The following is a 23,266-nucleotide window of genomic DNA, read 5'->3' on the forward strand; positions in this document are numbered from 1 at the left end:
AGAGGGAGTCGTGAAGCTGCCATCTCTCTCTGTACCTGCACGCGACGGTAGTCGTCCCTGAGCGACTGAGTATGTGATGCTGCTGTCTTCTTGTTTTCCTCTCTCCTCGTCTTCTCGAGTCTGAGCTCCTCCTGCGTGGGGTAGAGGAACAAACGTGCTCAATACTTTCATCATCAGCGTCATCATCAGCAGCAGATGGTCACCACATTGTGCGCTTTCAGATGTGCTTCTGCGGCCATCTAGAACGCTTTTCCTTTCGATATTAGAAAGCCACTAGAGCTACGCAATTTTAACCAATCTAAATTGAAAACTTCTTTCTTTAGAACGGCTTTTTGAGTTTAGTTTGTTATCCTTCCCCCGCAACTCCGATTCACACGGTTGACTAAGTACGGTACCAAAGAAGTCAAACATACATTCATACAAACTGTATGTATGTATGTGTCTCTGTGTGTGTCTCTCTTCGAGGGGGCTAAACGGGCGCGGGACGGGCTAGAGGGGAGATGGAGTGATGTGGTACAGGAGGACGTGGAGCTGAGTGGACTTGCCGATGACTGGTACCAGCGGTGTCAAGATCGGCCTCAGTGGAGGAGGCTCGTGAAGGACGCTACTGGGCAGTTGGAGGCAGTCGCCCTCCAACAACAACGGAGGGCGGAGGAGCGACGCTCACAACAACGAGCGGAGCGCCGGGTGGCTAAGCACAGCAAGTTGGCACAGTAGGGGGCACAGGTGGTGCATCAGCCAGTCATCTCGGTCATCTCGGTCAGTCGACCCGTGGCAACTGGGTCTGCCCCGTGACCTCCTGCCAGCGGGCGTTCGACACTTCACGTGGCCTCAAGGTGCACATGGCCTAGCACAAGCGTCGTGGTGACGTCACCGCCACTTAGTGGCGAATGGCGGTTGTTGTTGTTGTCTCTCTTTGTATCTCTCCCCCATGTGTGTGTCTCTCTCTGTGTCTCCTTCTGTGTGTGGCGAATGTGTGAGGGAATGAGTATTGTGAGGGAGTAAGAAGGGGAATGAGTGTGTGTGAGGGGTTAGGGGGTGAGTGTGTGAGGGAATGAATGAGTGTGTGGGGGAGTGTGTGAGGGAATGAGTGTATGAGGGGTTAGGGGGTGACAGTGGTCGTGGTGGTGTCCCAGCGCTGCGGCCTGGTGCCCGGGAAGCCTCATTCTCGCCTGGCTCGGCGGCGGGGCTCGGCTCGACATGGCCAGGCCGGAGCTCGAGCTCCGAGGCCGGGGCCGCTTCGGGCTCGGAGGATGAGGCGCTGGGCGTGCGGCCTCTGTGGCCCCGCAGGAGGCAGCGGCTCTCCTCGCATCTCTCGGCCGAGGAGAAGCTCCTGCTATGACGCAGCCTCTTGGCCATGATGGCGTGGAAGAGGCAGTGATGGCGGGGAGGAGGCCGCGATGACGGGGAGGAGGCCACAATGTGGGATGGCCGCCTGAGGCGCGCTCCCAGCGCGCGCTCCCAGTGGCTGGCGGGGCCGTTTGTGGTGGGTGAGAGGCGCGAGCCGAGGGAGCCGACGGGGCCGAGGGAGCCGACGGGGCCGAGGGAGCCGACGGAGCCGACGGGGCCGAGGGAGCTGACGGAGCCGATGGGGCCGAGGGAGCCGACAGAGCCGAGGGAGCCGACGGAGCCGAGGCGGCAGACGGAGCCGAGTGGAGGAGGCCGTGATACACTCACTCATCTTACACTGACTCACTCACACATCATACACTGACTCACCTCACACGCTGACTCACTCACACATCATACACTCACTCACACAACCACTGACCCATTCAATCATCATCCACTAATTCACTCATCATACACTCACTCACACTACCACCGACTCACTCACACATCATACACTGACTCACTCATCATACGCTGACTCACACATCATACACTCACTCACACTACCACTGACTCACTCACACATCATACACTGGGAGTGTCATGCTGCCAGCTCTGGCTGCAAGTTTGGTCGTACATGTTATAAACAGTATATCGTTTATTGTTACATTTAAATCACAGTTCCTATGATTATTGTTGTTACATTGTTTTTATAGCGTTATTGTGGTGATTTCGAAAACATATGGTTAATCTAAATTGTGTTATGGTTATTATTGTTTGATTTGTATCACACTGGGATTTTTGCACAGCGTTTTTTTTTAGATTTGCTGGTTTATCCAGGATGTTTCTGTTGCGCGTCTTCGCTTTGAGAGTTCATATTTTGTTTGTTGCGGTTGCACCCGACTTAAGAGCCGCATGGCTCACAGGGGTATTCTTTTCTTTCTTCTTCTTCTTTTCTTTCTTTCTTTCTCTTATATATAAAAGTCTCCATGCGCACGCGCTTGCGGGGGATTTGGCTCTCGGACGGAGGGGTTTAAGACCGAAATAATTTGCCAGCCGGCACGCCCTAAGCCCCGTGGTGGGAATAGGCTATTCCGTTTTCACGTCCGTAAATTTTAAAGTCGTTTAATTAACAAATTAGTGGCATTCTTATTTTAATTATTTACTTATTGCACGACATCGACCGTACCAACTCACGACAATTGCCTGGGAAGGGCGGACCCTGCCAAGTCATGTGCGTTCGCTCCAGCTCACGGGGGACATTTCATTTTATGCGTTTAACATGGAATAAATATACCCATCACGCTGCCGATTTCTCTTCACAGTGTGATGTCCTCTTCCCCCCCCCCACCCCAATGCGTGCAGTCACTGCTATAAAGTCCTTAGATATTAATTTAATATTAATAAAGCACTTACATAGTACTGTATTATTCTGCCTCGGGCGGGGGGATGGTGGGGGGGGGGGTAGCGGCCCAGCCCGCAGCCTGGCAATGTCTCACCTCCTCCGGCTTGCCAATCTAGGCGAGGCCGCGGGCTCTGCACGGGACGAGACGTCACCACGCCAATGTAAAGTACAATTTTATTGCATCTTTCGCTAAGATTTGAAGGTTTATTGTTTACTATTATTAAACAAATAAGTTTACAAATATTACAATGAAAATGTTTCTGTGCATGTGAGTCGATGGGTTTCTATGTGTGTGGCTCCATGTCTGTCTGTAAGTCCATGTGTGTGTCTGTCTTTCTCAAACGGACAACGCCCCAAGTGTGTGTACACGTACAAGTGTTTGTATGTGTGTCAGTCCATTTGTGTGCATATCAGTCGCTGTGTGTGTGTAAGTCCACATGTGTGTGTAAGTCCATACGTGTGTGTTTCACTCGATGTGTGTGTGTCTAAGTGAATGCGTGTGTGTGAGTCGATGTGTGTGCATGGCTCCATCTGAGTGTGTAAGTCAATGTGCGTTTGTGTGTCTATGTGTGTCAGCAGATGCGTGTGTGTTAATCCATGTGTGTGTATCTAAAAGTAGATGTCTGTGTGTCACAGTCCATATGTCTATGTGTGTGGAGGGCAATGTGTGTGTCAGTCTATGTATGTGTGTGTAAAGTCCATGTGTGTGTCTTAGTCGATGTGTGTGTGTAAGTACATGTGTGTTTACGTCAATGTGTGTGTGAGTTCACGTATGTCTGTGTGTGAGTTGATGTGTGTGTGTAAGTCGCTGTATGTGTGTACGTCGATATGTGTGTGTGTAACTCCATGTGTGTGTATCTAAAGTGCATGTCTATGCGTGTGTGAGTACATATGTGTATGTGTGTAAGTCCATGTGTTTGTGTGTGTGAGTCGATATGTCTGTGTGTGTCAGTCCATGGCAGTCTGTGTTAGTTGCTTTGTGTGCATGGCTCCATGTAGTCAGTGTAAGTCCATTTCTTTGCGTGTCTGTAGGTCCATGTGTGCGTGTGAGTGAATGTATGTGCTTTATTGACCTGCTCAAGGCCGATGATACCATCAGTAGGCCTGGCCTCTGGGTTGTTTTTCATGCTTTCGGAGTCCCTCAAACTTTGCTCACGATCCTTAAGGACCTTCATGATGGTGAGCGGCCCCGCGTCAAACTACGTGGCCATCAGTCAGAGCCATTCCCTCTACACCTTGGGGTGTGACAGGGATGTCCTCTGGCTCCATATTATTTAACATATCTTTTGAGCACGTAGTTCGTCAAGCCTTCAATGGCTGTACCCGAGGAATTACCATATGGTACAGATACAATGGGAGGCTGATCGATGCCTGGGTGCGGTCAAGGGATGCCTCCCTATTGCTCAACCATATTATGTATGCCGATGCTCTGGTGATTGTTGCTCACTGCTGCTCAACCTGGAGCTTGCCACTAAGAGGTGGGGCCTTACCATCAGCCCCACCAAAACTAAGCACCTGCCTGGGTATTTTGTACCATCGAACAATCCACCCCCACAACTCAAAATTGGTGATGCGGCAGTTGTGGAGAGATTGCCGGGATTCCCATACCTGGCCAGTGTGCTCATGACCGGCTCCGGTTTAACAGCAGAGGTCTCACTCCAAATCAGTCGAGCGCCATTATCTTTTCATCGGCGGCGTTACACTGTGTGGAAGCTACCTGCTCTCTCGCTCCGCATGAAGCTCCAGGTCTTCTCGGCCACGGTCATTCCCTCCCTTCTCTACGCTTGCGAAACTTGGATCCCCCTAATGGAACATCTTAGCTGCTTAGAAACATTTAGGATGGCCTGCCTATGATCCATCTTGTGTTTAACCAGGCTGCATTGTGTGAGGAGCTCACAAATCCTTGAAAGATAATGACAAAGTCCCATCAGTGAGCTCCTCCGGCAGGCAAGGCTGTGTTGCCCGAGTCATGTAGCCCGCATGCCCAGCCACCGCATGTGTCTTGCCTCACGGCAGATGTGGAGCGTGCGTTCACAGGAAGTTCCTGTTTTTTTTATGCTAATGTTGGTCACGTGACCAGGAAGTGACGATGTTAGATTTCCACTGTACCACGCGGGCGTCAGCCATTACACAGATAAGTCAAGATGGCGGCACGCATCACATCTCAGTGAGACCACAGCCGCACTTGTCCATTGTGGGAGCTTAAGAAGCATTATCTGTAAGTTGTTTATATTCCTATAATATTGGAAATGCTGTTGTAATGTTGGAATGACCGTTATAGCAATGTAAATGCCTTTATGGTGCCGTTAAGTTGTTGTAGTAAATACGAGGCCTAGTTAGTAACGAAGCCTGTGACTTTCCTTATTGTGGATGTTACTTGTGATTTAGTAGGTCGAGTCAGACTTGTGCCTATGTTGCGATCCTGAGAGTGATGACGAAGTATCTCATCCACAGTTTAGTGTTAAGTGTAATGCTGTACATTTGGGGTGCAGTGGGATGAATACACTACGTGCCTGTATGCAACGCACCAGCTTGTGCCTTTGTCTAGTTGTTCAGGGGTAATGTGGGGGCCTGGTCCTTCCAGGATCTATTGTTATCTGAGACAATGTTCTGATGCTGTGGTGTTCATTGTGTGGGTGTTTCCGAATTATAACAGATGCTGTTTTCTCACCAGTTTTACCTGTTACAATCAATAAATGACGATCGGAGTTGGACGGTCATCCTGGCTCCGAGGGTTTATTGAACACATGGTTATCTACTCGACTAGCGGTGCAACGCAGCGCACAGCGAGGCCGAGATAGTAAAAAGATACTTTTCTTAAAGCTCCCAAGAAGTCCTGCAGCCAGCCCTGCAGCCAGCCCTGCAGCCAGCTCTGCAGCCAGCCCTGCAGCCAGCCCTGCAGTCAGCTCTGCAGTCAGCTCTGCAGCCAGCCCTGCAGCCAGCTCTGCAGCCAGCTCTGCAGCCAGCCCTGCAGCCAGCTCTGCAGCCAGCCCTGCAGTCAACTCTGCAGTCAGCTCTGCAGTCAGCTCTGCAGCCAGCTCTGCAGCCAGCCCTGCAGCCAGCTCTGCAGCCAGCTCTGCAGCCAGCCCTGCAGCCAGCTCTGCAGCCAGCCCTGCAGTCAACTCTGCAGCCAGCTCTGCAGCCAGCCCTGCAGTCAGCCTGCAACAAGCAAGGAGCTCTGCAACGAGTCTACATTAAAATCGTGCTGCAAGCATCGCAGCATGGAAAGCCACAGTTCAGCAAGGAGAGATGCTGAAGAAGGTGAACCAAGCAATCCAGGATCTCCCATCCTGCCTCAAGAGGACCAAGGGAGTTCAAGGCCCCAGAGGGAGGTCAGGTTGACGCAATGGGCCTTGGAAAGCTATGAGGCTGAGAAACAGGACCTTGATGCCAGGATACAATGGGCATGGAACCGGGTTGAAGCAGATTTATCTGAAGCTTCAAATGCCTCAGACACAGTGGCCTCAATTCAGCGGGCCATCCAGCGAGTGAATGTGAGCAGCTCAAGCTACAAGCTCCTGGCAAATAGATACATCTCCCTCCTGATGAACGTGAAAACAGATGAGGGCATTGAGGGAGTGCGCAGACAAGAGCACTTCCTCGAACTGCTCGATGATAATGTGCAGGCAGTGATACAAGATGCAATGGACCGTGTGGAGGGCTTAAGAGAGACACGATCTCAGCACTCTGTCTCATCCAGGTCCACCACAAGATCTAAAGCCTCAGCACACTCACATATATCATCTACTGGTATGGCAGCAGCTCAGGCACGCGCCGCAGCAGAAGCAGCAAACGCCCGTATTGCCTACATGGCTGAAGAGGAAGCCATGCTAATTGAAAAGGCTCGCATACAAGAAGAAGCAAGAATAGCAACTGCCGCAGCACGGAGGAAAGCAGAGCTCGCAGAGCAAGAAAGTATATTAGCAACTGCTGCCGCACGGAAGAAAGCAGAGCAAGAAAAAGCAGAGCTTGAAGAGCAAGAGAGTACATTAGTGGCTACTGCCACACGGAAGAAAATTGAGCTGGATGCTAAGTTAAGCACCCTACAACTCAAAAAGGAAGCAGCTCCTGCAATGGCCCAGGCAGAGGTGCTCGAAGCAGCAGCCAACCTGGATAAGGAAGAGAATTGGAGTGAGTTTGGCACTCAGAAACCTGTCAAGGACCGTGATCAACTCACCAGAAAACATATTTTGGACTGGTCTGAACAATGCATCAATGCTCCTCCACCAAACCATACTGAACAAAGGGTGGACGTTCAGGCATTGCCATCTCCACTCCGAATGAACATGAATGCTGTCTACAGGAATGGTGGAAATGCATATCCCGCTCTGGCAGTTAGTCGCCAACTCAGCGTCGCGCACGTGGGGTCAGACGTGGATGCACCAAGTCAGACCCACATTCCAGACAGTCACATAAGGGGATCCAACCAACGTGATCGAAACCCTTTGGGCCCACAGTCCAACGCCATTGCAAATGACGGCATGCTAGGCAATACAGCCAATAATGCCGCCTCACAAGCGCCAGTATGGACACACCCTGGATCAGCAGGACTAGGAGACTTTGCTAGGTACCTGGCTCACCGCGAACTAATCAACACAGGACTCGTTATGTTTGATGACCACTCTGAGAACTATCGAGCCTGGAGATCTACCTTCAGGAATGCAATCCGAAATGCAGACATCTCTGCAAGTGAAGAACTCGACCTGTTGGTGAAATGGTTAGGAAATGAATCTGCAGAGTACGCAAAGAGGATCCGGTCAGCAAACATTGACGACCCCGCCTCAAGCCTGCATGCGGTGTGGGAGAGGCTCGAGGAGTGCTATGGAAGCCCAGAAACCATTGAGAAGGCTCTCTTCAAGAAGTTGCAGAACTTTCCAAAAATCTCTGGTCGAGACAATAAAAGGTTACGGGAGCTTGGAGATCTTTTGATGGAGCTTGAATCAGCCCAGGCTGATCCCTACTTACCAGGTCTCATTTTCTTGAATACCTACCATGGCGTGAACCCCATCGTAGAGAAATTGCCATTTGACGTGCAGGAAAAATGGAGAACAGCGGGTTCAAGATACAAGTCAGAGCATCAGGTTGCATTCCCCCCATTCTCTTTTTTCTCAAAGTTTATCCGCAACCTGGCTAAGACTAGAAATGACCCGAGTTTCATGTTTGGCACCACGGGGATTTCCAGTCCAGATCTCCCAAAAATGGAAAGGACAACGGCGAAACGAGGAACAGCGAGAGTGCCAATTTCCGTGCACAAGACTGAGGTCTCTCCTGCGACATTCGCAAACTCCGTCCAGGCAACCACCACAAAGAAAAAGATAGAGGATCCAGAGAAGCAATGCCCATTGCATGATAAACCTCACTCCCTCCAGAAATGCCGTGAGTTCAGGAGGAAGCCATTGGAAGAGCGGAAGAACATGCTGAAAGAATTTGGAGTGTGCTTCAAATGCTGTGCTTCTACTAACCACCTTGCAAGGAATTGCAAGGCAGATATCAAGTGCAAGGAATGTGGCAGCGACAAACACGCAACTGCTCTGCACACATTTTACTCGAAACCCAGTAGCACTAAGGCTTCCGATCCCGAAGCAGAGCACGGCGGGGAGCAAGGCGAGACCGCCGCACTCACTTCGTCAATCACAACCAAATGCACAGAAGTCTGTGGAGAAGGCTTCAAAGGAAGATCTTGCTCAAAGATATGCCTCGTCCGAGTCTATCCCAAAGGACATCCTGAAAGGGCAGTAAGGATGTACGCCATAATGGACGACCAGAGCAACAGGTCTTTGGCAAGGTCAGAGTTCTTTGATCAGCTAAGTGTAGGTGGGAATTCCTTTCCATACACGCTCAGAACATGCTCAGTACTGATGGAGACAGCGGGAAGAAGAGCGAGCGGCCTCATGGTGGAAACCATAGATAGCACCATGAAGCTAGCCCTTCCTACGGTGACAGAGTGCAACGAGATACCGGACGACAGGAGTGAGATTCCCACGCCCGAAGTTGCACGTCACCACCCACACCTGAAACCCATAGCAGAGTTCATCCCACCATTGGATCATGCGGCACAGATTTTACTTCTGCTCGGCAGGGACATGCTGAGAGTCCACAAGGTTCGTAACCAACGCAATGGACCTCACGACGCTCCCTATGCCCAGAGACTCGACCTAGGATGGGTCATCGTAGGTGACGTTTGTCTGAAGGGAATATACAAACCAGACCACATTAGCACATTCAGAACGAGTGTGCTCACGAATGGACGCACGTCGCTCTTCAAACCGTGCCCCAACCACTTCACGCTGAAAGAGGAACTCGGCGAGAGAAGTCAAGGCTGTACCGTGCAGACTTACGAAGAAACCACCATGACTTCACTTGTGCATCCACCGTCTTCGTTGGAGTTTGTTCCTCCACGTTTCTCCAAGCCAGTCCTGACTGACGGGAAGAAGACTAAGGTGAAGCCGCTGCTCGTCGCTCTGCTGGTGGTCGTGGCGGTGGTCGCTGTGACCGTGGCCTCTCCGTTCCTCGACTCGGAGCTATCGTCCGAGTGGGAATTCTGGAAAGAGTTCCGCGGCAAGGCCCCACAACCGGAACATACCATCTCAAGGCTCGAGCTGTGTGGAGCCATTCTTGCTACAGAGGTGGCGGAACTGATCTTAGACGAATTTGACGTCAAACTGGACGCAGTCAAGTTCTACACGGACAGTAAGTTCGTACTAGGCTACATTAACAACCAAACCAGAAGGTTCTACACCTACATCAGCAACCGGGTGGAGCGCATCAGGAGATCGACGCAGCCGGAGCAATGGAATTACGTTCCAACTGACCAGAATCCAGCAGATCTCGCAACTAGGTCCGTCCCTGCATCTCTGCTGAATCAAACCATCTGGCTGACGGGTCCAGCGTTCCTGTTACGACGTGACGTTGGCCCATGTACTACCAAGGAGACCTTTGGACTCTTAGAGCCCGAGTCCGACAAGGAGATTCGTCCTCTAGTGACAACTTTCGTAACAAATGTGCGACCAAGAAGTCCACTGAGTCCACACCATTTTGAACATTTCTCGAAATGGACGATGCTCGTGCGAGCGATAGCACATTTAACACATATCGCAGACTGCTTCCATCGCCCGATGAGAGGCACCACTGGTAGCTGCAATGGATGGCATTACTGCACAGTGCCACGCACTGAAGACGAGCTTTCCAGAGCAAGGAAATCAATCTTCCGCTGTGTGCAACAGGCAGCTTATGCAAGTGAGATCAAGGCCATTAACAAGGGAGAAGACCTTCCTAGGGTCAGCACCCTCAGGAAGCTAAACCCCGGGATGGACAAAGACGACTTGCTCAGGATCGGTGGTCGGCTAGGGAATGCAAAATTAGATGAGAATGAACGAAACCCCCTCATAATCCCAAGCCAGAGCCACATCGCAATCTTACTCGTGCGCCACTACCACGAGAAGGTCAAGCACCAAGGTCGGCACTTCACAGAAGGAGCAATCCGATCTGCAGGGCTGTGGATCATTGGAGCAAAGAGGTGCATCGCCAGCACAATCCACAAGTGTATCCGGTGTCGCAAGCTACGTGGAAAACAGGAAGAACAGAAAATGGCAGACCTCCCAGCCGATCGACTCAGTGTGGAACCTCCCTTCACCTCTGTAGGGATTGACGTGTTCGGACCGTGGACAGTCATCTCTCGCCGCACAAGAGGAGGGCTCGCGAACAGCAAACGTTGGGCAGTGTTGTTCACCTGTATGAGTACACGAGCAGTGCACATCGAAGTCATCGAGTCCATGGACTCTTCGAGCTTTATAAATGCACTCCGGAGGTTCTTCGCCATCAGAGGGCCAGCCAAGCAACTCCGTTCTGATTGTGGAACCAATTTCATAGGAGCATGTGAAGAGCTTAAGATCAATACGGAGAATGTCGAAGATTATTCTGTCAGGAAATACCTTGGTGACCAAGGCTGCACATGGATCTTCAATCCTCCCCACTCTTCGCACATGGGTGGAGCCTGGGAACGCATGATCGGGATTGCTCGACGCATTCTGGACTCCATGCTATGTGATGTCGGGTCCACACGGCTCTCTCACGAGGTCTTGACCACTCTCATGGCCGAGGTCTCAGCCATAATTAACTCAAGACCCCTGATCCCCGTCTCAACCGACCCGGAGTCACCATTCATCTTGACTCCTGCTACACTTCTTACCCAGAAGACAGATGTGCTCACAGCACCTACCGAGGAGGCCAGCACTGCAGACCTCTACAGACGTCAATGGAGACAAGTGCAGAGCTTCGCGAACACGTTCTGGCGTCGCTGGAAAAACGAGTACCTTATGACACTCCAAGTGCGCAACAAGTGGCAGTCTAATAGACCAGACATCCAAGAAGGCGACCTCGTCCTACTGAAGGACAACCAAGCCAAACGGAATGAGTGGCCAATGGGCCGCATCCTCAAGTCGATTCCAAGTGCCGATGGAAAAGTTCGAAAGGTCGAGGTTATGAACTTTCATCAGGCCCATAGTCGAGATAGTACTACTTCTCTCTCGCAAAGATATGGACAAATAAGTCGACCCGTTGAAGTTGTTATACACTTGTTTATGAGATAGGAAATAAATGGTGGTATCTCCTAGATACCAGACGGGGAGTGTCTTGCCTCACGGCAGATGTGGAGCGTGCGTTCACAGGAAGTTCCTGTTTTTTTTATGCTAATGTTGGTCACGTGACCAGAAAGTGACGATGTTAGTTTTCCACTGTACCACGCGGGCGTCAGCCATTACACAGATAAGTCAAGATGGCGGCACGCATCGCATCTCAGTGAGACCACAGCCGCACTTGTCCATTGTGGGAGCTTAAGAAGCATTATCTGTAAGTTGTTTATATTCCTATAATATTGGAAATGCTGTTGTAATGTTGGAATGACCGTTATAGCAATGTAAATGCCTTTATGGTGCCGTTAAGTTGTTGTAGTAAATACGAGGCCTAGTTAGTAACGAAGCCTGTGACTTTCCTTATTGTGGATGTTACTTGTGATTTAGTAGGTCGAGTCAGACTTGTGCCTATGTTGCGATCCTGAGAGTGATGACGAAGTATCTCATCCACAGTTTAGTGTTAAGTGTAATGCTGTACATTTGGGGTGCAGTGGGATGAATACACTATGTGCCTGTATGCAACGCACCAGCTTGTGCCTTTGTCTAGTTGTTCAGGGGTAATGTGGGGGCCTGGTCCTTCCAGGATCTATTGTTATCTGAGACAATGTTCTGATGCTGTGGTGTTCATTGTGTGGGTGTTTCCGAATTATAACAGATGCTGTTTTCTCACCAGTTTTACCTGTTACAATCAATAAATGACGATCGGAGTTGGACGGTCATCCTGGCTCCGAGGGTTTATTGAACACATGGTTATCTACTCGACTAGCGGTGCAACGCAGCGCACAGCGAGGCCGAGATAGTAAAAAGATACTTTTCTTAAAGCTCCCAAGAAGTCCTGCAGCCAGCCCTGCAGCCAGCCCTGCAGCCAGCTCTGCAGCCAGCCCTGCAGCCAGCCCTGCAGTCAGCTCTGCAGTCAGCTCTGCAGCCAGCCCTGCAGCCAGCTCTGCAGCCAGCTCTGCAGCCAGCCCTGCAGCCAGCTCTGCAGCCAGCCCTGCAGTCAACTCTGCAGTCAGCTCTGCAGTCAGCTCTGCAGCCAGCTCTGCAGCCAGCCCTGCAGCCAGCTCTGCAGCCAGCTCTGCAGCCAGCCCTGCAGCCAGCTCTGCAGCCAGCCCTGCAGTCAACTCTGCAGCCAGCTCTGCAGCCAGCCCTGCAGTCAGCCTGCAACAAGCAAGGAGCTCTGCAACGAGTCTACATTAAAATCGTGCTGCAAGCATCGCAGCATGGAAAGCCACAGTTCAGCAAGGAGAGATGCTGAAGAAGGTGAACCAAGCAATCCAGGATCTCCCATCCTGCCTCAAGAGGACCAAGGGAGTTCAAGGCCCCAGAGGGAGGTCAGGTTGACGCAATGGGCCTTGGAAAGCTATGAGGCTGAGAAACAGGACCTTGATGCCAGGATACAATGGGCATGGAACCGGGTTGAAGCAGATTTATCTGAAGCTTCAAATGCCTCAGACACAGTGGCCTCAATTCAGCGGGCCATCCAGCGAGTGAATGTGAGCAGCTCAAGCTACAAGCTCCTGGCAAATAGATACATCTCCCTCCTGATGAAGGTGAAAACAGATGAGGGCATTGAGGGAGTGCGCAGACAAGAGCACTTCCTCGAACTGCTCGATGATAATGTGCAGGCAGTGATACAAGATGCAATGGACCGTGTGGAGGGCTTAAGAGAGACACGATCTCAGCACTCTGTCTCATCCAGGTCCACCACAAGATCTAAAGCCTCAGCACACTCACATATATCATCTACTGGTATGGCAGCAGCTCAGGCACGCGCCGCAGCAGAAGCAGCAAACGCCCGTATCGCCTACATGGCTGAAGAGGAAGCCATGCTAATTGAAAAGGCTCGCATACAAGAAGAAGCAAGCATAGCAACTGCCGCAGCACGGAGGAAAGCAGAGCTCGCAGAGCAAGAAAGTATATTAGCAACTGCTGCCGCACGGAAGAAAGCAGAGCAAGAAAAAGCAGAGCTTGAAGAGCAAGAGAGTACATTAGTGGCTACTGCCACACGGAAGAAAATTGAGCTGGATGCTAAGTTAAGCACCCTACAACTCAAAAAGGAAACAGCTGCTGCAATGGCCCATGCAGTGGTGCTCGAAGCTGCAGCCAACCTGGATAAGGAAGAGAATTGGAGTGAGTTTGGCACTCAGAAACCTGTCAAGGACCGTGATCAACTCACCAGAAAACATATTTTGGACTGGTCTGAACAATGCATCAATGCTCCTCCACCAAACCATACTGAACAAAGGGTGGACGTTCAGGCATTGCCATCTCCACTCCGAATGAACATGAATGCTGTCTACAGGAATGGTGGAAATGCATATCCCGCTCTGGCAGTTAGTCGCCAACTCAGCGTCGCGCACGTGGGGTCAGACGTGGATGCACCAAGTCAGACCCACATTCCAGACAGTCACATAAGGGGATCCAACCAACGTGATCGAAACCCTTTGGGCCCACAGTCCAACGCCATTGCAAATGACGGCATGCTAGGCAATACAGCCAATAATGCCGCCTCACAAGCGCCAGTATGGACACACCCTGGATCAGCAGGACTAGGAGACTTTGCTAGGTACCTGGCTCACCGCGAACTAATCAACACAGGACTCGTTAAGTTTGATGACCACTCTGAGAACTATCGAGCCTGGAGATCTACCTTCAGGAATGCAATCCGAAATGCAGACATCTCTGCAAGTGAAGAACTCGACCTGTTGGTGAAATGGTTAGGAAATGAATCTGCAGAGTACGCAAAGAGGATCCGGTCAGCAAACATTGACGACCCCGCCTCAAGCCTGCATGCGGTGTGGGAGAGGCTCGAGGAGTGCTATGGAAGCCCAGAAACCATTGAGAAGGCTCTCTTCAAGAAGTTGCAGAACTTTCCAAAAATCTCTGGTCGAGACAATAAAAGGTTACGGGAGCTTGGAGATCTTTTGATGGAGCTTGAATCAGCCCAGGCTGATCCCTACTTACCAGTTCTCATTTTCTTGAATACCTACCATGGCGTGAACCCCATCGTAGAGAAATTGCCATTTGACGTGCAGGAAAAATGGAGAACAGCGGGTTCAAGATACAAGTCAGAGCATCAGGTTGCATTCCCCCCATTCTCTTTTTTCTCAAAGTTTATCCGCAACCTGGCTAAGACTAGAAATGACCCGAGTTTCATGTTTGGCACCACGGGGATTTCCAGTCCAGATCTCCCAAAAATGGAAAGGACAACGGCGAAACGAGGAACAGCGAGAGTGCCAATTTCCGTGCACAAGACTGAGGTCTCTCCTGCGACATTCGCAAACTCCGTCCAGGCAACCACCACAAAGAAAAAGATAGAGGATCCAGAGAAGCAATGCCCATTGCATGATAAACCTCACTCCCTCCAGAAATGCCGTGAGTTCAGGAGGAAGCCATTGGAAGAGCGGAAGAACATGCTGAAAGAATTTGGAGTGTGCTTCAAATGCTGTGCTTCTACTAACCACCTTGCAAGGAATTGCAAGGCAGATATCAAGTGCAAGGAATGTGGCAGCGACAAACACGCAACTGCTCTGCACACATTTTACTCGAAACCCAGTAGCACTAAGGCTTCCGATCCCGAAGCAGAGCACGGCGGGGAGCAAGGCGAGACCGCCGCACTCACTTCGTCAATCACAACCAAATGCACAGAAGTCTGTGGAGAAGGCTTCAAAGGAAGATCTTGCTCAAAGATATGCCTCGTCCGAGTCTATCCCAAAGGACATCCTGAAAGGGCAGTAAGGATGTACGCCATAATGGACGACCAGAGCAACAGGTCTTTGGCAAGGTCAGAGTTCTTTGATCAGCTAAGTGTAGGTGGGAATTCCTTTCCATACACGCTCAGAACATGCTCAGTACTGATGGAGACAGCGGGAAGAAGAGCGAGCGGCCTCATGGTGGAAACCATAGATAGCACCATGAAGCTAGCCCTTCCTACGGTGACAGAGTGCAACGAGATACCGGACGACAGGAGTGAGATTCCCACGCCCGAAGTTGCACGTCACCACCCACACCTGAAACCCATAGCAGAGTTCATCCCACCATTGGATCACGCGGCACAGATTTTACTTCTGCTCGGCAGGGACATGCTGAGAGTCCACAAGGTTCGTAACCAACGCAATGGACCTCACGACGCTCCCTATGCCCAGAAACTCGACCTAGGATGGGTCATCGTAGGTGACGTTTGTCTGAAGGGAATATACAAACCAGACCACATTAGCACATTCAGAACGAGTGTGCTCACGAATGGACGCACGTCGCTCTTCAAACCGTGCCCCAACCACTTCACGCTGAAAGAGGAACTCGGCGAGAGAAGTCAAGGCTGTACCGTGCAGACTTACGAAGAAACCACCATGACTTCACTTGTGCATCCACCGTCTTCGTTGGAGTTTGTTCCTCCACGTTTCTCCAAGCCAGTCCTGACTGACGGGAAGAAGACTAAGGTGAAGCCGCTGCTCGTCGCTCTGCTGGTGGTCGTGGCGGTGGTCGCTGTGACCGTGGCCTCTCCGTTCCTCGACTCGGAGCTATCGTCCGAGTGGGAATTCTGGAAAGAGTTCCGCGGCAAGGCCCCACAACCGGAACATACCATCTCAAGGCTCGAGCTGTGTGGAGCCATTCTTGCTACAGAGGTGGCGGAACTGATCTTAGACGAATTTGACGTCAAACTGGACGCAGTCAAGTTCTACACGGACAGTAAGTTCGTACTAGGCTACATAAACAACCAAACCAGAAGGTTCTACACCTACATCAGCAACCGGGTGGAGCGCATCAGGAGATCGACGCAGCCGGAGCAATGGAATTACGTACCAACTGACCAGAATCCAGCAGATCTCGCAACTAGGTCCGTCCCTGCATCTCTGCTGAATCAAACCATCTGGCTGACCGGTCCAGCGTTCCTGTTACGACGTGACGTTGGCCCATGTACTACCAAGGAGACCTTTGGACTCTTAGAGCCCGAGTCCGACAAGGAGATTCGTCCTCTAGTGACAACTTTCGTAACAAATGTGCGACCAAGAAGTCCACTGAGTCCACACCATTTTGAACATTTCTCGAAATGGACGATGCTCGTGCGAGCGATAGCACATTTAACACATATCGCAGACTGCTTCCATCGCCCGATGAGAGGCACCACTGGTAGCTGCAATGGATGGCATTACTGCACAGTGCCACGCACTGAAGACGAGCTTTCCAGAGCAAGGAAATCAATCTTCCGCTGTGTGCAACAGGCAGCTTATGCAAGTGAGATCAAGGCCATTAACAAGGGAGAAGACCTTCCTAGGGTCAGCACCCTCAGGAAGCTAAACCCCGGGATGGACAAAGACGACTTGCTCAGGATCGGTGGTCGGCTAGGGAATGCAAAATTAGATGAGAATGAACGAAACCCCCTCATAATCCCAAGCCAGAGCCACATCGCAATCTTACTCGTGCGCCACTACCACGAGAAGGTCAAGCACCAAGGTCGGCACTTCACAGAAGGAGCAATCCGATCTGCAGGGCTGTGGATCATTGGAGCAAAGAGGTGCATCGCCAGCACAATCCACAAGTGTATCCGGTGTCGCAAGCTACGTGGAAAACAGGAAGAACAGAAAATGGCAGACCTCCCAGCCGATCGACTCAGTGTGGAACCTCCCTTCACCTCTGTAGGGATTGACGTGTTCGGACCGTGGACAGTCATCTCTCGCCGCACAAGAGGAGGGCTCGCGAACAGCAAACGTTGGGCAGTGTTGTTCACCTGTATGAGTACACGAGCAGTGCACATCGAAGTCATCGAGTCCATGGACTCTTCGAGCTTTATAAATGCACTCCGGAGGTTCTTCGCCATCAGAGGGCCAGCCAAGCAACTCCGTTCTGATTGTGGAACCAATTTCATAGGAGCATGTGAAGAGCTTAAGATCAATACGGAGAATGTCGAAGATTATTCTGTCAGGAAATACCTTGGTGACCAAGGCTGCACATGGATCTTCAATCCTCCCCACTCTTCGCACATGGGTGGAGCCTGGGAACGCATGATCGGGATTGCTCGACGCATTCTGGACTCCATGCTATGTGATGTCGGGTCCACACGGCTCTCTCACGAGGTCTTGACCACTCTCATGGCCGAGGTCTCAGCCATAATTAACTCAAGACCCCTGATCCCCGTCTCAACCGACCCGGAGTCACCATTCATCTTGACTCCTGCTACACTTCTTACCCAGAAGACAGATGTGCTCACAGCACCTACCGAGGAGGCCAGCACTGCAGACCTCTACAGACGTCAATGGAGACAAGTGCAGAGCTTCGCGAACACGTTCTGGCGTCGCTGGAAAAACGAGTACCTTATGACACTCCAAGTGCGCAACAAGTGGCAGTCTAATAGACCAGACATCCAAGAAGGCGACCTCATCCTACTGAAGGACAACCAAGCCAAACGGAATGAGTGGCCAATGGGCCGCATCCTCAAGTCGATTCCAAGTGCCGATGGAAAAGTTCGAAAGGTCGAGGTTATGAACTTTCATCAGGCCCATAGTCGAGATAGTACTACTTCTCTCTCGCAAAGATATGGACAAATAAGTCGACCCGTTGAAGTTGTTATACACTTGTTTATGAGATAGGAAATAAATGGTGGTATCTCCTAGATACCAGACGGGGAGTGTCTTGCCTCACGGCAGATGTGGAGCGTGCGTTCACAGGAAGTTCCTGTTTTTTTTATGCTAATGTTGGTCACGTGACCAGAAAGTGACGATGTTAGTTTTCCACTGTACCACGCGGGCGTCAGCCATTACACAGATAAGTCAAGATGGCGGCACGCATCGCATCTCAGTGAGACCACAGCCGCACTTGTCCATTGTGGGAGCTTAAGAAGCATTATCTGTAAGTTGTTTATATTCCTATAATATTGGAAATGCTGTTGTAATGTTGGAATGACCGTTATAGCAATGTAAATGCCTTTATGGTGCCGTTAAGTTGTTGTAGTAAATACGAGGCCTAGTTAGTAACGAAGCCTGTGACTTTCCTTATTGTGGATGTTACTTGTGATTTAGTAGGTCGAGTCAGACTTGTGCCTATGTTGCGATCCTGAGAGTGATGACGAAGTATCTCATCCACAGTTTAGTGTTAAGTGTAATGCTGTACATTTGGGGTGCAGTGGGATGAATACACTATGTGCCTGTATGCAACGCACCAGCTTGTGCCTTTGTCTAGTTGTTCAGGGGTAATGTGGGGGCCTGGTCCTTCTAGGATCTATTGTTATCTGAGACAATGTTCTGATGCTGTGGTGTTCATTGTGTGGGTGTTTCCGAATTATAACAGATGCTGTATCTGTGTTTTCTCACCAGTTTTACCTGTTACAATCAATAAATGACGATCGGATTTGGACGGTCATCCTGGCTCTGAGGGCTTATTGAACACATGGTTATCTACTCGACTAGCGGTGCAACGCAGCGCACAGCGAGGCCGAGATAGCATGCCTAAACAGCTTTTGTTCGGCCGAATCGAGGGGGCTAAACGGGCACGGCACGGGCTAGAGAAGAGATGGAGTGATGTGGTACAGGAGGACGTGGAGCTGGAGCTGAGTGGACTTGCCGATAACTGGTACCAGCCATGTCAAGATCGGCCTCTGTGGAGGAGGCTCCCGAAGGACGCTACTGGGCAGTTGGAGGCAGTTGCCATCCAACAACAACGGAGGGCGGAGGAGCGACACTCACACCAACGAGCGGATCGCCGGGTGGCTAAAGCTCAGCAAGTTGCCAGAGTAGGGGGCACAGGTGGTGCATCAGCCAGTCGTCTCAGTCAGTCGACCTGTGCCATCTGGGTCTGCCCCGTGACCTCCTGCCAGCGGGCGTTCGACACTTCACGTGGCCTCAAGGTGCACATAGCCTGGCACAAGTGTTGTGGTGACGTCACCGCCACTTAGTGGCGAATGTTATTGTTCAGTCTATGTATGTATGTATTAGTCGATATGTGTGTGTAACTACATGTGTGTGTCTAAAGTCGATGTTTGTAGTGGGTGACGTCACGTCACGCTCACCCTGGGGAGAGAGTGGTGTCACAGAACGTAACGTCAGGCGGACCTTGGGGGACGGTGACGTCATGCCCCCTGGGGGGTATTTAAGGGGGGACCCGGGATGTAACCAGGGTTCGTCGGGGGTAGGAGTGGGGACCCGGGGTAGGTAATCCTCACACGAGGCTAGGGGAGGCTACTCTGCCCGACCGGCCGAGGTTGGGGTAGTCACGGCTCGGGTGGTTTTGGTTCGGCATCAGCCCTTAATAAACTTGGCGTGAGCCCCTAACGGAACCTGCCTCGGAGTCGTACATTGCGCCGCAACACATACATAGAGACATACATCTCCTTTCCACTGTTTCATCGGCGAACACATAAGATGTGTTATTAAAATACTGACACGTGAAGTAGAATTGACAACATTAAATGTCTTATTTACAGTTTATGGACAGTGGTGCTCATATGAAGTGCATTTAGTGCATGCAAAGTCTTTGTCCTTCAGGCTTGCATCATACCACCTTCCAAGGCTTTTTACCGGCTGCTCAGACACTGTTGGGATTTGGTCATCTCCGATGAATAATTTCAGGTCAGAGAGTACTCCCTTCACAATCGAGATGCAGCGTGACTTGGATGGTTTAATCTTCATACGGGCCCAGCTGATGTTCTCCTCGAGTTTTCTGAGCAGTCTCCTGGTGCATGGGACAGTGGTGGTCAATGTTGTAATGCTGTCCATGTAGGCTCTGAGTGGAGGGAGGCGGAAACCAGAGTCGACTCGCTGTCCACCAGCAACCCATTTTGAGGATCTGATGATAACCTCCATTGCCATTATGAATGCCAACGGAGAAATGGTACATCCCGCCATTATACCTACATTCAGGCACTGCCATGAGGTGGTGAACTCTAAGGTGGTGAAGCAGAACTGCAGATCCTGGAAGTACGATTTCACCAGGGTTGTGATGGTGTCTGGTATGTGGAAAAATCTGAAGGCAGACCACAGGAGTTCATGGGGCACAGAGCCAAATGCATTGGCGAGGTCGAGGAAGACTACATGGAGTTCCCTTTTCTCCACCTTGGCCATTTGGATCTGGTGCCAGATCATGCTGGAATGTTCCAAGCAGCCAGAGAACCCTGATATTCCTGCCTTCTGTACAGATGTATCGACGTACGCATTCCTTTGCAGGTACTCGGCCATCCTCTGGGCAATGACCCTAAAGAAGATTTTACCCTCAACATTCAGTAAGGAGATTGGGCGGAATTGGCTGATGTTCACTGCATCCTTCTCCTTAGGGATCAGGACTCCGCCTGCCCTACGCCACACTTTGGGTATTATTTTTTTTTGCCAAGCTGTTCTCATAAGCCTCCAGAGGAACCTCAGGACGTCTGGTGCGTTCTTATACACTTTGTACGGGACTCCATTTGGCCCCGGGGCTGGTGCTGTTCTTGCCCGTCGAACTGTGTTTTCCACCTCTTTCCATGTCGGAGGGCTGGTCTCAATATGATGTTCCGGGGGTTCAATGGGTGGGATATCTGATGGGATGGCAAGATGTTCATGTCGCTTTGAGTCAAAGTTTGTTGTTCTCAGGTGCTCCTCTAGGTATTTCTTTGTTGTTTTTAGAGCTCCACTTTTTTCCTTCGTGAAGATACTTTTAAGGAACTTGAAGGGATCTTTATAGAATCGAGTTCTAGTTTGTTCTTTCTTCCTTCTGCGTTTCCGTAGGTTCTCTGCTCTACGGAGGGATGCCAACCGGGTTTTGATGTCAACCTGAAGTGCCTCTATGCCCTCCTTTTCCACATCCGAGGCTTTCTTCCACTGTTTCTTAAGCTGTCTCCTTTCTTGAACGAGGCGCTTGATTTCTTGTTGCCTCCTGGAAACTGGTGGGGTTGGAACCTTTCTCCCGCCTTTTGCCTCTTGCACTCCAAAGCTTTCTGCCCCGTACTCATAAATGATGTCCCCCATCCTTTCCAACTTCTTCTCCACTGTGCCTCGAAGTTTCTCGAGGGTCAAGGTAAGGTCAGTATTCACTGTTTCCCACAACTTCTTGTCACTGGCGCCAGGCCACTTCACATACGGTCTGTGCCCTGGTAGTCTCCTCTCGACTGCAGGTCTGGGAGGCTGGGTGAGTTCCACTCCTGTTGTTGGTTCCACCTCAGTTGTTACTTCGGTGCTTGAGTTTACGTCCTCCATGACAGTGGTACTGATGCACTGCAAACTATGGTTTGCGTCCAGTTGCTGTGCTTCATTCGACTGATTTGATCGCTTTCGCAGAAAGTAATCAATGCGATGCCTCTGTCTCTCTTTACCCAAACACCCCTTCTTCCCCTGGTGGATCCTCAACCCATGGTGTGATGTAACTTTCTTCCAACCACAGACAAATACCTGCATCTGTTTGTGGCCCGCTGTTGCAGCGGAACTTGTGACAGTTGCTGTGGTGTTCTCTTGTGCTGTGCTCTCATTACTCGTAGTCGTTTCCGGTCCAGTCGTTACCATGTTGTCAGCCGATGAGTCTTCTTCCGCCCCCGCTCTCGCAGACTCTAGGGGTATTCTCGTATGTTGACTCTCTGTAGCTAAAGCGGGTGTTTCCAACATACTGCGAAGCATGGGAAACTACAGAAATGGGAAGCTAACCCATGACTGTCCCAGTGTGGTCTATTCCCTCCTGTCAACCGTATCTCCGTGCCACCACAAGGACTTTCCCCTGTTGTCAGCTGATCTTTCTCAGCAGTCACTGGACAAGTCCAGATATTCAGATTCCAAGAACACATGATGAGATGTTACTATCCTTTGTGCAAGCACTTCCAAGAGTTCATGAACAGTGAGCCTGGTGAAATTTGGGGAGCGCATCGTCAGTAGTGTACCTTTGGTTCCTAGGGTGTTTTGGCCTTTCACACTATACACCCTCCCCAAAGGCGGCCAGCGACAGGGTGATCAATCCTACGCTTGCGTCCCATTCCCAATTAGTCATAGGAGTTGCCTTGTTGTTGATAGCCAACATCCCATGGGACTATGCATGGCAGGGGCGTCCTCCTCCCTGAGTCAAGCATTGTTGACCGCATACCTCCTGGCCCTATATTACGTATAAATTAAACATCATTGCAACATTAGTTGAAAACATTCATGGCGATTTATTTACAACAATTAGATTACGCAACTTCTAATCCCGTTTATTGGAAGTAAATTTGTTTCTTGCGGATGGAGTGGTGGCCCAGTGGTACGCGCATTGCACTGCCAATTGGGCCACCTGAGATCAATATCTGGCCAAGTCTAACATCGTTCATCCCTCACCCAACTTCAACACCTGCATTGTTTATTTATGCTTTTATTATTTTTACAGTATTATCACAAACTAATGTGTGCAGGTTAACGGAGTATTTTTTTCACAGCCGCTTGTCATTTAGCATTATCCCGTAAAAAGTTTGATCACACAGGAATGCCGCAACACTTTTGTTTTTTATTAGGAAAATATATTACCTCGTCAGAAATAACGTTTAGTCTCTGAAATCAAGATAAACTTGTGCCAGTACAGTATGGTATCAAATAGGCATTTACTTATTTTGCCCATGGCAGTCAGCATATATGTTATCTTCCAAATGGACTCTTTCAAGTTAAACCCTGGGGCCCCGAAACTTGCCGTTCCTCCTCCACTCAAACAGCTGGGCTGAGCAGCTCAGCTGCGTTGCCACTCACTGCTCATCACGTCCATTCTCATTGATGTATGCACACTTTCAGTTTAATATTTTAACTCGTGTGCCTACATTCGGATGGCTCTGTCATGTATGGTTTCTGTGATAAAACAAAATATATTTTAAATCGTTGTTATTTTCTCCATACTTTATGTGAAATACAATGGGTGGGTAGTATTCGGGTGATTGAATAAGTTCATCCAAACTGTACCAGGATTGTTCACCCGACGCTGAAGGGACGAG

The 23,266-nt window shown here is 50.4% G+C and overlaps 1 protein-coding gene across 2 annotated transcripts in view; it reads right to left on the minus strand.

Annotated features, from left to right (window-relative positions):
* Positions 1-23,266, minus strand: part of LOC144947461 (uncharacterized) — a 34,244-nt gene that overhangs the window by 6,369 nt on the left and 4,609 nt on the right. For both annotated transcript variants that reach the window (XM_078876693.1, XM_078876694.1), the window contains exon 2: positions 36-131. In XM_078876693.1, the coding sequence (XP_078732819.1) occupies positions 36-131 (96 nt within the window). The remainder of the gene's footprint in view (positions 1-35; positions 132-23,266) is intronic.

Source organism: Lampetra fluviatilis, chromosome 45 (assembly GCF_964198595.1).
Source record: "Lampetra fluviatilis chromosome 45, kcLamFluv1.1, whole genome shotgun sequence".
Taxonomy (NCBI): Eukaryota; Metazoa; Chordata; class Hyperoartia; order Petromyzontiformes; family Petromyzontidae; genus Lampetra; species Lampetra fluviatilis.